The 16,289-nt window shown below is 35.0% G+C and overlaps 1 protein-coding gene across 1 annotated transcript in view; it reads right to left on the bottom strand.

Annotated features, from left to right (window-relative positions):
* Positions 1-548: 548 nt before the first annotated feature.
* LOC136027077 (histone-lysine N-methyltransferase trithorax-like) overlaps positions 549-16,289 on the bottom strand; it is a 136,027-nt gene continuing 120,286 nt past the window's right edge. Inside the window, exons 19-21 of the mRNA XM_065704016.1 lie at positions 12,607-12,699; positions 5,192-5,417; positions 549-1,102 (exon numbers count right to left, since the gene is read on the bottom strand). Coding sequence (XP_065560088.1) covers positions 929-1,102; positions 5,192-5,417; positions 12,607-12,699 — 493 coding nt within the window. The 3' untranslated portion in view covers positions 549-928. The remainder of the gene's footprint in view (positions 1,103-5,191; positions 5,418-12,606; positions 12,700-16,289) is intronic.

Below are 16,289 nucleotides of genomic sequence, written 5' to 3'. Positions count from 1 at the left end.
TTCAAACATTTCGAATAAAATCAATAAACATTTGAAATAAATATTAAATTAACTTATAAAGTTAATATAGTTAAAATATAATATAAATACAATAATAATAACTATAATAAATAAAGTAATATGAAAATATAATTTAAATATATGTATTTAAATATAGTGTAAAATAACATAAAATCAATAAAAAATTAATCTGAAAATAAATATAAATCTTAAAATATTTCAAATAAATAATTTAAATATTTCAATATTCACTCGTCGTAGATTGGCTTGATTGAAAGATATGACTGAACGCATCTCCGTAGCCCATACTGAGCCAAAAGACAATTTAAAAATTTTTATGTGGCAACCGTGACAGCAGATTGCTGCCTGAACGCTATAAGTTTGCTCCTATTATTCCAGTTCTTTTTCCTTAAGAAAATAGGCTAATTGCGTTCCAAATAAGAAATCAAAACCATTATTTGGACGAAAACTTTGCAATACATGAGGTCACTAGGTAATTCGTCATTAATATTTGAAAACTAAAATTAGCAAAAATGTTATTACAAGACTAGAAAATCGCAATTTTAATAGCATGAGTTCCATACAAAATAAAAGCAAAATTTGAATACAAAATTTTTGTTATCACATTTTAAACATATTCAACATTTATTATTCAACTTAAAAATTTAGATTTTAACAACTATGTCAGAAGGATTTAGTTTCCCTCATTCTTAACTGACGAAAATATGACATCTTCATTTAAGCTACTACCAAAAGGAAATTACTTTTATACGAAATCCAAAGCTCGGCAATATCAACAACAATTCTTTAGAAGGCAACACTAAGTGGAAGAAGAAGAAATAAAGACAAATATATCGGAAAAATTTTCAGTAAGGAATTTTCATTGATGTCATATTTCCTTTTGAGATTTATAACCTCTGAACACTAACTAATTTAAGTATCTTTTGCACTTTTTCGCTTGACAAGAACACGGAATTTTGTCTTCTTCAATCGGAAATTTGTAATTGTATGTCAGCTCTTCTCCTTTGAAAATTTTGCGAAGAGCGAAAATAATGATATGCTTTCTTCCAAAAATGTCCACTATCTTCGAAAAACAATTGGGCTGCAAGAAAAACAAGAAACAAAATAATACTAAAATTATGCCTTAGTACTGAAAATCCAGTCGGAAAAAGCATTTAATAAGAACAGTCACTTATCTTGTTATATAGTAATTGTGGTTTCGTACACTCAAAACAATAAATATCCAAAAGCTCACAACATTGCGGATTCACTATTGAAGTGTGCCAAGTCCTCTTTTTTACATTTTCGAACCGTCAATACCCAAACATGGCTAAAGAATCGATATTTTCACAACCTAATTTTCAATTCCTACTTTAGCCCAGATACATCATTAGTTAAAAACTGCTTGAGCACAATAAACATCCAAAAGCTCACAACATTGAGGATTCATTATTGAAGGGTGCCAAGTCCTCTTTTTTTTACATTTTCAAAGCGTCAATACCCAAACATGGCTAAAGAATCGATATTTTCACAACCTAATTTTCAATTCCTACTTTAGCCCAGATACATCATTAGTTAAAAACTGCTTTAGCATAATAAACATCCAAAAGCTCACAACATTGAGGATTCATTATTGAAGGGTGCCAAGTCCTCTTTTTTTACATTTTCAAAGCGTCAATACCCAAACATGGCTAAAGAATCGATATTTTCACAACCTAATTTTCAATTCCTACTTTAGCCCAGATACATCATTAGTTAAAAACTGCTTGAGCATAATAAACATCCAAAAGCTCACAACATTGAGGATTCATTATTGAAGGGTGCCACTTCCTTTTTTTACATCTTCAAAGCACCAATACCCAAACATGGCTAAAGAATCGATATGTTCACAAACAATTAGGGGTAGCCCCCCCCCCCTGTCCACCTGGATCCACCACTACATTTTAGCATCATTTTGGAACCATTACCTCGCATCACCTATACTACATTCTCAGTTTACATATATTCCTCGAAATAATAAGGGGTTAAGGGGGATACTCCCTCCACCACTTTATTTATCTGAATGGTCTCCGACTTAAATCTAAAAAACTAGAGCATGTAGTTTTGATACATAACTATACAGCACTGTATATAAAACAATGATGTCTAGAAAAAACACGGTAAACTCTTGCAATTTGGTTGTATCTGAGGTTAAGCCCCAAATTTTGTTTTTTATGTTGACTGGACCAAAGAAAGGTGGCCTTTTGTCTAAAATTGGCCCAAGTATGCTCTTCTCCGATTGGCATGAAATTTTTTGAGTAATGACCCATTCATAATGAGATTTACTAATACGGAGATTTAGTTAATGCCAATTTAAGTGGTAAAGATTTCTTGTATAATTTTTCAGTCATAAAAAAAAATCCTATGAAAAAATCTGATTTGTCAAGTCTAAATTAGAGGAAAATGGAAGAAGAATCAGGTTTAGTGATGTCTAATTTCTTCTTTCTTTTAAGACAGAAAAGCTGTTTTCTTACAAATTACCATACTGTGTTCTAATTTAAATAAACAAATGGTTACAACAAAAGGAAGTTTGAAAAGGGCCTCTTGATAAATTAGTGGATTAAAATACGTGTAAACTTAAGGATTTACATAATAAGGGGATCAGGATGACTTCAGCCATATAGAAGGGAAAAAATGTCCTAATTTTCAATCCATATCGCAAAAATCTCCGTTCAACCTCAGGTTTATACAAAATTCTACTATAAGATTAATGCATAAAACTAGGGCTCATCAAACAGTAACTGTACATTTAAATGTTGTCGATAATATAAATCACCATGCAACATTTTAGTTCTTACGCAGTAAACCTAAATAATTCACAAATATTACTACAATTAACTCCTAATAGAAGTTTGTCAATTAAATCAGTAACAGAAATTTTTTTTTTTAATTTTTCCAAACGAATTTGTCAAAGTAACTTTTGAATTTAGAATTTTTGCATAAAACCGCGGTTGAACGGAGAATTTTGCGATACGGATTGAAAATTAGCACATTTTTTCCCTTCTTCTATTCATTTCCTTTTTCCCTTTTCCTATTTTTTCCCTTCTTCTATTCATTTTTTCTCTTCTTGTTTTGAATTTTTAAGAAAATATTTCTTCTGCTACTCATTTTATCGGAGATTTCAATCCTTTAAAGGGCTTTGATCCCCTTCTTATGAACTATTTCTTTCTTGTATTTTTTTGCCTTTCTACTGTTCAAATCAAAGTACACATATTAATGTATAGGCCTATGTATCTAGAAATAGACATATGTACTCTAGCTCAAATAAACAATAAGCTCTCTCTCAGCTTTTTCTTAGCACATTGTCTGTTGGGATGTAATTACAGGCCAAGAAGTTCCGTATGCATACAGTATGATACAGTTCGTTCCTAGTTACAAAATGAAATAAATATTGAAAGTTTAAGGTCAAACAAGTATAAATATAAGTTCCTAAAACCATTGGTTAAAAAGAGTCACCTAGGAAAAAGAGGGAAAAAGGATGAGACGATTCTTGGTGATTTTTTTACGGATCCTTTTTATTGCATTGTTTTTGGTGCACTGAATTATCATGATGTCATTCAATACGAAAGAACTTCAGAGTAAATGTCATTTGCTTTTCTTATCTTAAACGGATGTGTTTTCCCTTTTTTTAGCAATATTTCTTGAGTCATATTTTGTTCGTTAACCTCGGGCTATCTTTTTGCAGTAGTATACACCAATCATGCGCACTGTCTGCATATTTGCTGCTATTATAAAATAAATTAATAATAAATGGAGCACCATTTAATCATGTGGAGTGTAGGAGTAGTAGTAGTAGTAGGATCAGTAGCAATAATAGTAGCAGTAGTAGCAGTCGTGGTAGTAGTGGGAGTAGTAGGGGTATTAGCAGTAGGAGGAGGAGTAGCAGCAGGACTATCCTCTGTTCTACGTGTCTAAGTCTAAAAAGTGCATTAGACAAACCAAGCTAAATTTTCCTATTTAGGCTTTTAATTGCGCCGTCTACCAAATGTTCTTGGGACATTGTTGGTAATAAATTCTGAAAAAAGCATTGAAAAAAGAATTCATATCGATTATGGTTTGACGCATGACGGACAATGTCCACTGGACCTAAATGCAAAATGAGAGACTGAATTTCCCTGGAGGCGAACAAGTGACCAAAGCCTAATAAGCTTGACCGCTTGTAGTCTAAAAGCGGAATATCGTGTCATAGGATTGACACATGACCAACAAGTCCCCTGGACTCGGAGGCGAACGGTGAGACCTATAGTTTTTCAAATGTATGGTTAGATGGCATGGGTAAGCAGCGGGAGTAAGTATGACTCTCTTATTGGACAAATAGTCAATGTTCGAGTACTTTATATGAAGCATGTAAAACATTTCGTGACACTGAGGAATGAAAATCCACGATTAGGACGACAGTAGGGGGGAAAAGACAATAAGAATTATCGTATAAATTGCCAAGACTAAAAACGTTAATACAAAAATAATTAGGAAAAAGATTCTAAGGTAGATATAGTACAAAGTGAATTCATTCATCGCTACTTGCGAAACTGAGGTTTTTAAAAACTAAAAATGAATGCTTGGAGCGGCGATGAAATCCCACAATTATTTTAAGATGTTTTTATGTAATGACTGCCCTAGCTTGTATTTTTATTCAAAAATTCCAATTTTTCTTATAGCAAACATTTTTTTGAACGTCTTCACTACATTTTGAGATAAAAACTTTTTTTTTTTTATTTTCAACCTTTTCATTAATAGCTAAAAAATTAGTTAGAAATAGAAACTTCTACATTCAAAATTTTTTGTTTTGTTTTTGGATGCCTCCAAGCAAATGATATTTACTAATTTTGAAAGGACACCTAAAACACTTTTTCAGTTTTCCAGTCTCCAACACAATGGCTGTTGTACCACATACCTTTAAATTCGTAGTCGAGATATGAGTGATACTACCTTGCAATACTAATATAGTAAGCGATATTGAAAACTTAAGAAAGGTTAAGGTTAACATTACGAAGCTTATTACAGGAAACGGAATGTAACTTTCCGTGACAATGTGAAAACTCCAATTTTAATGGCTCCGGCTCTGACAGCAGAAGCGTAAGTGCCGATTCTGACTTGTCGGCTTTAATAAAGATAAACACAATTTAGGAATTCAACAGAAAAGAATACTTACTTCGCACGAATGATTAATAAACCTTGCTGCATTTCCATGCATTGTCGCATCAACAACAATATTGTCATCAATCCTAAACATGTAACAGCCAATTCCTTTTGACTCGTATAATTTCTCCCGGACGTCTGTTACTGAACTTCTAATAACTTCACCCGCATATTCTATCACCATCTCACCAGCCTCAACCTCACGTTTGCAAAATAGACCACGTCCATGAATTGTGGACCTATAAATGGAATTTAATGGAAATCAGGCTTTATACCAAAATTATTGCTTTCAAAGTCTGCCACTTGGTAAAAGATTTTATACTATTTTCTTTTTGTTCTAAATCACTGTGCAACTTTAATATTCCAGTTGACTTTTGCAAAAGGTGGTGACAATGTTGACGAAACTTGAGATTTCGCCTCAACTTTCTGAATATATTCCAAGGTAAGGTTTTATCAAAACTAATTGATTTTTTTTATAGGTGGTAAAAAATACACACTTGAAAGTTTTTGAATGCAATAGTCTATTCAACATTTCCGTGTGCTTCCAGAGTTCTTTAAAAATTGCAAAATTCGTGGTTTGGATTATTCTTTTTTCGAATTGCACCTTTTTCGTAAAGACCAATTTTGATTCTTTAGAAAAAACTTAGTCATTTTCAAGTGGGATAGCCCCCACATACAATATGCTGAAAGGAGAAGGGTTATTCATCTTCAAACATTAGCCTACCCAAAAAAAAAAAAAAAATCCGTGTGGATTTCATGAAGCAACAAAACTCTACTGAAAATTTGTAGTTTTTTTTGTTTCCTTTTCTTTCCCTCTGAGGGAACTAAATTGTCCATGTTTCCTTTCGCTGAAAATTCCAATTTTTCTTCTTCGAGCCGACACATGCAAAACCATGTATGTCCAAAGGGGTATGGAGATTGAATCCCTCTGAGTTAAAAGTTAGGAGACAAGGGGTAGAACAGTCGTCAAAAAATATATTATTATCAGTTACATCTTACCCATGATTTCCTTGAATGATGCTGACACCAGGCAAACATAGCATTTCGTTCTTCTCTCCTTTCTTTCCAGGGAAGGAATAATAGGTTAAAGAAAATCAGGATATAGTCAAGTTTGTTTATATCCATTTTTGTTATGTTGCTACGAGAGTGAGATAAAATTTCGGAGAGGGGACGATTCAAATACGGTAAGCACCCCCCACCCTCCCTGGATACGGTCTAGGATATAGTAACAGTCTATAAATTAAATAGATTAATCGATAAGTACATTTTGAATGTCTTAAATGTTAATTAAGTTGATTGGGATAGAGGAAAATCGTTAAGGAGAAAAGGGGTTACAATTTTAAACTGCGATTAAGTCGTAAGGAATGACATGGAATATAGCAAATTTTCGGGTTTTAAAATGAACCAGCATCAAACAATTCATGGTAACGAAATGTAAGTAAGGAGCGACCCGGCTCAATAGTAACCAAAACCTAAAAACTGAATTTTGATACCAATAGATATATCAAAAGAATCAGCTTATTATTCTGATTTCAAATATATAAGTGTTATTAAGTTTAATGTTACCAATTAAAGGCTACAAGCCAGAAAATTTCCTGATTTTCGAAAAAAGGGAGGTAAACCTTCCCTAAAAGCAATAGAATCTTAATGAAAATCACACAATAAGATTTAGCGTATCAGAAAACCCCACTGTAGTTTCCCTGCAGTGGAAACCCCTTCTCCTAGCGTATCAGAAAACCCCACTATGTTTCAAGCTCCTATCTGCAAAAATGTGGAATTTTATATTTATTGCCAGAAGAAGGATCACGGATGCGTGTTTATTTTTTTTCCAGGATGATCGTATCTACCCATTGGTCTTATAACATCGTGAGACGGCTCATTCAAATGAAAATTAAAAGTTTTAGTGTCCCTTTGAAGTGACCAAAAAGGTTGGAGGGCAACTAGGCCCCCTCCCCTGCCCCTTTGTTCCCAAAACCGTCCGATAAAATTTTGAGATAGCCATTTTGTTCAGCACAGTTGAAAGACCCAATAATTATGCCTTTGAATATAGCATGCCCCGCCCATAGTCCTAGGAAAAAGGTTTTTAAGTTATAAAAAATGACCCATTGTTTACGCATAGTATTTGTTATTGGGAAGGTTGTATAAATACTTGGGTGGGGGGGGGGGGCAAATTTTCTGCCGGGGTTTTTCCACAAGAGAATTTTCCATGGGGAGGGAAGTTTCCAGGGGGTGAACTTGTCAGGAGAAATTACACACTGGGGGAATTCACCAGAGTTCCTATGTAAAATTCATTTTGGTTGTCTTGCTTTCTCTTTTCCACCTCAATTTTACTTGTGGAGCTGCTAAAGGTAAACACCCGGGGTAGATTTTCACCGGGATTGAATAGTCTAGAGAGTATTTCCGCGGGGAGGAATATTTCTCCGTGGAGTTGGGGCCAGATTTCCTGGCATTATTTAAAAAACGATCAGAAACTAAATAAAAAGACAAGTTTTTTCAACTGAAAGTAAGGAGCAAAATAAAACTTAGAACGAACAGAAATTATGACACATGGGAAGGGGGTTGCCCCCCTCCTCAACACCTCACTCTTTACACTAAAGTTTGAATTGTGTCCCAGTAATTTAAAAACGACTCCTGAAACACAAGGGTCGTTTAATTAGAACAATTAGAAGCTTTTTTAAGATTGCTAAAAAACTTTCGCGTAAAGACCAAGGTGTTGAGGAGAGGGAAACCTCCTTCATATACGTAATAATTTTCTGTTCGTTTTAAGTTTTAATGTTACTACTTACTTTCAGTTTTAGAAAAATTGTATTTTTTTTATTTAATTACTGATAAGAGCAATAAAAGGTATCAAAAGTGCTGACAAAGAGTAAGGCTTCCGATCACGGTAAATGAGCTTTTGAAATACGGCAAATACGACATTACAGACGTAATAATCAAAACTATGAATACGATTTTTAGAAAGCGAAGTAACTGGATATTTCATGAAAAGAATTATGGTGGATAAGAAGTTAGAGATGTAATAATGAAAACGGTACTTGTATGATATACCCCCCGCAGCTCAAGCTGTTCAGGCATTGACAGACTGGAAACCAATTTCTTTCGCTAGTTTCTTTCAACTTTATGTGAGAAAAGACAAAGAGAAGTGACAAAATAGACGGCAAATATATAATTTAGGCTATATATTTGCACATTAGGGGGGGGGGTGAAGTATTTGAACAGTGTAAAGTCAGAAAACAATTTTCGCTTTATCAGAACAATTGTAGCTAACACATTTAGATCCACTGTATTTTACCCCCCCCCCCCGCTAACACGCAAATTTGTTTCCAAAGTATTATATTTTTTATCATACTTAGGTATGTTTTATTAGGTGTAACCTAACTTCACCTCTTGAGCTGCAGGGGGTATATGATACAAGTACCGTGAAAACTATAAATACAATTTTTGAGAAAGGTGAAGAAGCTACTGATTTGAGCAAAAATTCCAGCTCCAAGGTCAAGATACTACGACGGCACAAGCTTTTCATGTTCAAGAAAAAATTAGAAAAGCATTTGAATCCATAATACGACTACGTGGTACTTATTATTGCTATTTTAATTTTTCTTTTTAATGCAGTGTGGCCCTACCATATGTTATTTAACCGAACCATCGTTGTCATAAACTTAGAATCTACAATTTTTCTTGGGTTTTACTACTACGACTACTAACGACTCACCGCAGCACCAGGCCACCTGAGGCCAACACAGCTACCCACGCTCCTACTCCCTCCCAATTAAAATCCTCCCTCCCAGGAAGTTCCCATTTCCCTTAAATATTTACTTACGACATCCTCCCACTGCAACCGGGGACGACCTGCTTTTCGTTCAGCCCTAGACAGTAAGTAGAAAAAGAAAACTTTTCGCAATATGTCATAATTTATCCACAGAACGTGTCCTAGCCAACTCGATCTTTCTCTCATTATAGCCCTAGAGAGCGGGACTGAACCACAATTTTTGCAGAGGGGTTACCTGGTATGAACCCCTCTTCCACGGCAATTTCCGTACGACTCGTAAAGAAAAGTAGCAAAAATAGATTTGAAAAAAAGTGTTTGTTTTTTGTATAGTTTTTGTAACCCCCTCACCCCTCAAAAAAAACCTAGAAACAGCCCTGTCGGTGAGTATAATAATACTAAAAACTCACTGCAGCATTAAGCAGTCTGAGGCCAACATAGCTACACACGCCTCTTTCGCCACAATCTATTAAAAGCCTCCCTCTCTACATCCTCTCAGGAAGTTCCCAATTCCCTTAAATCTTTCCTTATGGCATCCTCCTACCCAACCGATGACAACGTGTTTTCCGTTTAATCCGTGACGGTTGGCCGAAAAGGACAATCGCTGGCAAGCTGTCATCCTTCATTCGAAGAACGTGCCCTAGCCATCCCAACCTTCCTCTCATTATAGCCTTAGAAAGCAAGATTGAACGACACTTTTCGTACAGTCTACTGTTTGAAATACGATCAGACAGTCAAGAACCCAAACCATTCCGTAGACAACTTTTCTGACAAACATCTAGCAAATCTTCCTCCGTTTTTCCGATTGCCCATGCGTCAGAACCAAATTTGACCACCGTCATCAGCGTAGCTTCAAAAATCCTAATCTTGGTTCGTAGATATGTCTTCCTAATCGTTCAACCTTTTTTCAATTGTAAAAAACACACTGGGCCTTGGCCATTTTACTTTTAACTCCTTGATTGGACCCGCCGTATTTACTAATAATACTGCCAAGGTAAATGAAAGCTATCCACTTGATTCCATGCATTGTAAATTTTTACTTGGCTTTCGAATTTTTTAAAGTAGGTAGGAATAAGTCTTGAGATTTAAAATTAGTGAGAATTAATTTGATGAATGTTAAAAAAAAGTAAAGAATACGGCATTTGACTTTATAGTCCCTGCCGACGATGCTGATCTCCGTTTCGGGGCCCTAAAGCCAGGAAGCACAATGAGGGGTTGGGACCCAACCATCCTGTGCTTTCGCACACCCTACCTGTTTACCTTCCCCAGATTTTTACTGGCACCAATTTAGAGCTGAGTCGACTCTGGCTGGACTTACAAAGTTACACCACTGACCCCAATTCCAAACCTAATAACCAACAACACCAGGACTCGAACCCGTGCCCTCGCGTAGCCCATTGATGAATGAGATTTAAAAATTAGTTTGAAATAGTTAAGAATATATTGATAATTTACCGTAAATCTAAGAATATTTTCTCAATCAATAATGTTTTCCCATTTTTACAGAATATAATGAACACTCAATTTTTCGTCATACTTTTCTAGGCCTAATGTGTCGTTTTGTGCGTGTGTGCTTTTTTCCCGTAAGCCAATGCTTTTCTTGATTTATTAGAGTTTTTTTCTAATTTATATACTTATCTTTTAAATTCCTCGAATTAAAAGGAAACAAGTAAAAGTTTCAAGAAAAATAGTTTTAAAAAAGAAAGTGCAGTCTCAGAGCCCCTTTATTCCCGAGTTTTATAGTTTTTGAACATATGTTTAATAAGATAATAGAGAAGCTTCAGTGAATGCTTTATCAATACTTGAATAGGGGCAGAAAGGTCCAATCTTTTGGGGTAGGTGGGGTCAAAATAACATGCCCTAGAAGACTGACAAAAATCAGAAAAAGTACAATTTAAAACTACTAGTTTTTACTTTTTACTGGGGAGGGGCAGTGACGTCAATTGGAGGGCAGCGACGTGAATTGGAGGGCAGTGACGTCAATTGGAGGGCAGGGCATGTCCGTCAATTGGCCATGCCCTTACCCTATAATTTTAATCCCGCCCTCTAGATTTCAGAAAATACCTTTTTTTGGCATTTTCAACGAAAAATGACAAATTTGCCCCCTCCCTCCAGTTACTGAAAAAAAAAGATTTAGCCCCCCCTAAATTTTCGAAAAATGATGCCACTGGAGATAGGACGTCCTCCAGTCGAAACTCAGGTAAGTCCCACATGTGTACCACCATGCCTGCAAAGTTCGCAGGCATGATAATATGGCACACTAGATTTATAATGTATAAAAGCAATATTGCCGTGGTTGAAGTAGGAATCGCTATTAGTTGGTTCGAATTTTGGCCCCAGGGTGTAATAATAGTTTTAAAAAAAGGTCAGGAAGACAACGTTTCTTAAATAGGAAATAAACAACAACAAAAAATGTTAGATCGACCGGAAAGACTGACAGATTGAGGCCAAGGTAGAATTAATAGTATGGAAAATGTACGTATTGAAGATCTAATAACTAGAATAGCAAAGGTGTAGTATGTCTTTTTTCACAGTTGATGAAAACTGAAAGAGTAGGAAGTTAAGTCTTGAAAGAGTAGAAAGGTAACTAAGGACAGTATACTAGGGGCTACGGTAGTGACAGGTGTCTAGCAGGATTCTGAAGCTTGGGAGATCCAAATAATCGAAAAAAGATGCTAAATCTTACCTAGGAGAATTTCTAAGGATATTTTCAAGTACTCGTTTGAGTGACTGAATATCAAACAAGATGTGTACGGTTGATCCAACCGTACATGTAAACAGATTAAAAGGGTTAAGAGGATCAAATGTTTACAAACCAAGGCCGTATCCAGGGGGGAGGGTTAGGGCGTTTGAACTCTCCCTCGAAAAGTTTGTTTCAGCTCGTAAAAACGTAACAAAAATGAACATAAAAAAAATTGATGCGTTTTTTCTCGAGTTTTCTTTTGTAAACCCCTTCCCGCGAAACAAATCCCTCTGGAAGCCCTCCACCCGAAAAAAATCCTTTTGTAAACCTAAATAAGTTAAACCTAAATCCTTCTAAAAAAGGTAAAAAATTATCTTGAAACTTCTGTAACATTATGAAAATGAGAGATACGTCCTATGGTTCTGCCCACGACGGTAATACAAACAGACAAATTGCTCATTTTGTTTCGTACTAAATAGAGAAACTAACGGTCTGATTTTCACATACCTCATTCCCGAACTTTGGAACTCGATTTAGTCTTTTCTGAAACCAAAACTATTCAGCAATTGATACAATTAGAGAAACACAGGAACAGAAGTAACTACCAAAATCCTTCGGTATCAGAAAACACGGAAGCAAGTCTCAGAACATACTACCTGGTTGGCGTTTTTTGTATTTTTCTAATTCTACAGTTTACGCCTGAACGTAAATCTTGGCTTTGACATTCTATACTAAATGACATTCGTCTACTAAAAAACACACAACGGAGAAATAGGCAAAATGTAAACCAGTAATCAAGGGCATATCCAGAATTTTTCGCAGCTTGGGGGGGGGGGTACGGCCTGACCAGTAGTCCAATATTTACATTTAGACGCAAGCGTGGTCTTCTTACGAAACACATCTAACACCCACTTCAGAGCAGAGAATCATTCAAAGAGAAAAAGACGAACTGAATGAAAAAAATGGATAAGCGAAATACCTGAAAACTCCAACTATATCTTTGACTGTTTGCCGCAACTGTCTATATCTCATTGACATCGGTAGGTCGTTGTTAATGCTGACAGCCAATCTCCTAAAAGAACATTAAATTCAAGCAATGAATAGAAAAAAAGAAGAAGGATATTTATTTATTAGAGTTAAGTAAACAATAGAACGTAAATACCAAACAATTAAAATAAATTACTTATCCACCTGAGGATAGAGCTTGTATTTACAGGAGGGATATCCGAAAAGTAATTCCCGTTAATATACATCACAAGCAGTCGTTCCAATTTACGAAAATGGGGGGCGGGGAGGGGAAAGGATTTTTTTATTTAAAAAATGGACATAGAAGTTATATTTTAAAAATCTAAGGGGGGAAAAGGTTTTTTCAATTAAAAAAATGAAGATACAGAAAAGGTATTGTTCAAAATCAATGGGGAGGGTCTGCCCATGTCCTCTCCATTACTTGGCATCATTGTCCACAAAAAGTACTAAGGGTAACTTAGTAAAAACCGTTCCACGGTGGATTTGCTCGCTGAGTGAAAAGAATACTAGAGTCTCTAATGCAGAAAAATATTTCTCACTACGGAGGCAAGAATAAACAGGAATAAGAAATCCTGTCAAATATGCGCATGCGATAAGATTTTATGGGTAAAATACTTGCGACAGAGGTGAAATTTGAATGAAATTCGCGTTCCTAAGAGATAAAATATCAATGATAAATGCAAAAGTATGTTGTATCAATATGGTACGTGTTTAAAGATGACTCTAGATAACCGTAGTTTTCTTCTTCCTTTTTTTTAATAATAAAAAAAAAATCCTGCAATTTGCTTATTAGTTACTTTAAATGGTTACAATCTTGTGCATGATCCGTTCTGAGCTAAAGACTATAAAAATAAAGCAGTAGTATCATTTAACACTCCCTTCCGAATATATTTGTCACTTCCATGAATTTGCAAACTAGCCTCCCATCCCCTGATAGGGTCACACACAGCCCTAGGCAAAATAGAGAGCTTTTTGATTCTGTTGGTTTGGATTATTTTTTTATACTCATTGCTCACCAACAGCTGGTTTAAAACGCGAAAAAAATGTCAATATATATATCAAAAACACAGAATCAACAAAACTTTTTATATAGCCTAGGGCTATATCTCGCCCAATTAGAGGGAGGGGGTTAGGACACAATTGCCATAGTAGGATTATTACGTACAAAATAATGTTCGTTGGCGATTGTCTGGTACTGTTTTTATGCTATTTTAGTTTAAATGCTTTATTTTCATTCCACAGGGGACTCCTCGCCCCTCTGTAGGCATGACTTGAGGAAAACATGGCAGCTATTCTTGTGAAGCATCTATAAGCCGAGCAACACATTCCGGGTGAGGAAAGAAGTGATTTGTCATGACTAATGAGAGGAACAAAATAAAAATCATATTAAATATTGATTTATTATTAGCCGCGTGGCTTGGATCAGTAGTTTTCATAAACATTATAAAAATATATAATTTTGAAAGGTGATTGCGTAAAAATACAGTGAAAAGCTGGTCTCTCAGAATTAACAAAAAGAAGTTGTATAGATACACCCATTTTAAGTACTGCTAAACAAGGCTTACTCTCCCAAAGTTTATATTTTAAACTAAATGTATAAGCAAATTATAATTTTTTTAATGTAATTGTCTTTTACTATGAATTTTTCTCGACTAAATCTTAAATCTCAGGCAGTGGAAAAATGTTTTTATTCTTCTTATTAATGTACACAAGAATATTTAGATAACCATGTTATCGTCCGCAACCAATGCCACGCAGTCATCTTATGAGGCTTATATCAGGATTAATGACTATTGCTGAAAGGAATTTTGTCACTTCAATATTATTACAGCCCAGGCTTTGTAATTGGTGATATTTCTTATCACATCATACAATTTCAAAGGTTACAAGAGATAAATGAGGTGGGCTATGACTTCACATAAAATAAAGCTAGGTGCCTAAGAGCCTGCTTGACCATCTGCCAATAGAGTGTTACTGCTATCCTTTGTACTTGATCGAAGTCTATTTAATCTACTCGATTTTACATATATTCATTTTTTCTGTGAGCGATGTTACCATCCTTAAAATCTTTTTTATTTATTTAATGCTTTAATGGATTGTATGTTTTCCTCTAATTTACCCGCCTAAGAACGTTTGGAGGATTGATGCGTTGTATGCTTAATTAATTATGAAGAAAACTTATCTTAAAAAAACGTCTAGTGCAACACGTAAAAGAAAAAGAAGTTTTTTTCTGAGTAAGTTAAAGAAAGCTAGAAATTGAAGGGACTCAGATTCTTATCGCTTTAACATGGCTCTTAACTAAAAACCAAAACGAAAAAAAGATTGAACTTAAAATTTAAATAGAGATAAAACATAATTATAAATAAAGACTACAAAAAAAGACGAATTCAAAACTCAAATAGGGTAGAGTATGAAAAATTCAATAAAAGGAGAAATTTAGCACTTTAACAGAGGCTTGATAAAATAAAAATTTATCAGCAGCATTGGTAGTACAGCATTACCCAGAAGAACTACAAAAAAATCAGTCAGTTTAATTTGGTGTACAGAGTGACTGAAAACTTACTCCATTTTAATAATGCTCCAATTTATTTATGAATCGATGTTTAACAACATTAACTATGAAAGAGGACGCTTAACGTGAGGCTTCATTTACCATTCAATATACGTATCAAAATTGGCTGCAGTTTCTCAAGCCCCGTGTGATTCACATCAACTGATTTTCCCAAGGACTAATTCCCAACTTGATTCCCCAAGGGGAATGTCAGACTTCGGTAGTAATTGGTATTGTAATTACAATGTGTGGTTAAAACTGTACGAACAAGGAAAAGTTGAAACCGATCTCGGAAAAACGAATTTCTCCAAGTCGTGACCCATCCAGCTCATATTTGAGTCGTGACTCATATTTTCAGTCGTGACTCATATTTTCAGTCGTGACTCATATTTTCAGTCGTGACTCATATTTTCAGTCGTGACTCATATTTTCAGTCGTGACTCATATTTTCATTCGTGACTCATATTTTCAGTCGTGACTCATATTTTCAAGCCAATAATTTTCAGTGTGTCAAACTTCAAAAAGAAAATATGGAGCCATTTTTTGGGTAAAAATATGAATAGAACATTGTTTTCGGATTAAAGAGTGTAGGTAAAGTAAAACTACATAATAATGTCAGTTGCAACTGGGGTTATCACTTTAAAATATCTAGTTAAGAAAAAGTCGAAGGCTTTTTCTTATACGTGATATTATCAAAGTTCAATTCTTTGTGAACATGTGACTGTAAACAAACATTTAGCACAGCCAAAGACTGATTCAAAGAGTCAGTTAAGGATACATATTCTTGTTTTTTTCTTTTCTTTTTTGCTTGATTAATTTAGGAAAATTTTATCCCAAGAATTTATCTAAAAAAAAAGCAGTTTTTGTTTGTTTGTGCTGTAAAAAAGTGAAGCATTTCAATCTTGGCTTCCATCCCATACAGCCCAATAAGAGCATCGTACGGGGGGGGGCTTAGGCATTGAGTCAGTGTTCGAGACAACAGAAAATTTAGGCAAATGAAGAAGTTGAGATGCACCTCTACCAAAAACGGTAAATATGTGACGCAGGCAAATATACAGGATTTTTTTCGAGGGGGGGGGGGGGAA

This window comes from Artemia franciscana, chromosome 5 (genome assembly GCF_032884065.1).
Source record: "Artemia franciscana chromosome 5, ASM3288406v1, whole genome shotgun sequence".
In the NCBI taxonomy this organism is placed as follows: domain Eukaryota; kingdom Metazoa; phylum Arthropoda; class Branchiopoda; order Anostraca; family Artemiidae; genus Artemia; species Artemia franciscana.
Note: the sequence above shows the minus strand (reverse complement) of the source record. Positions and strands in the feature narration are given on the sequence as shown.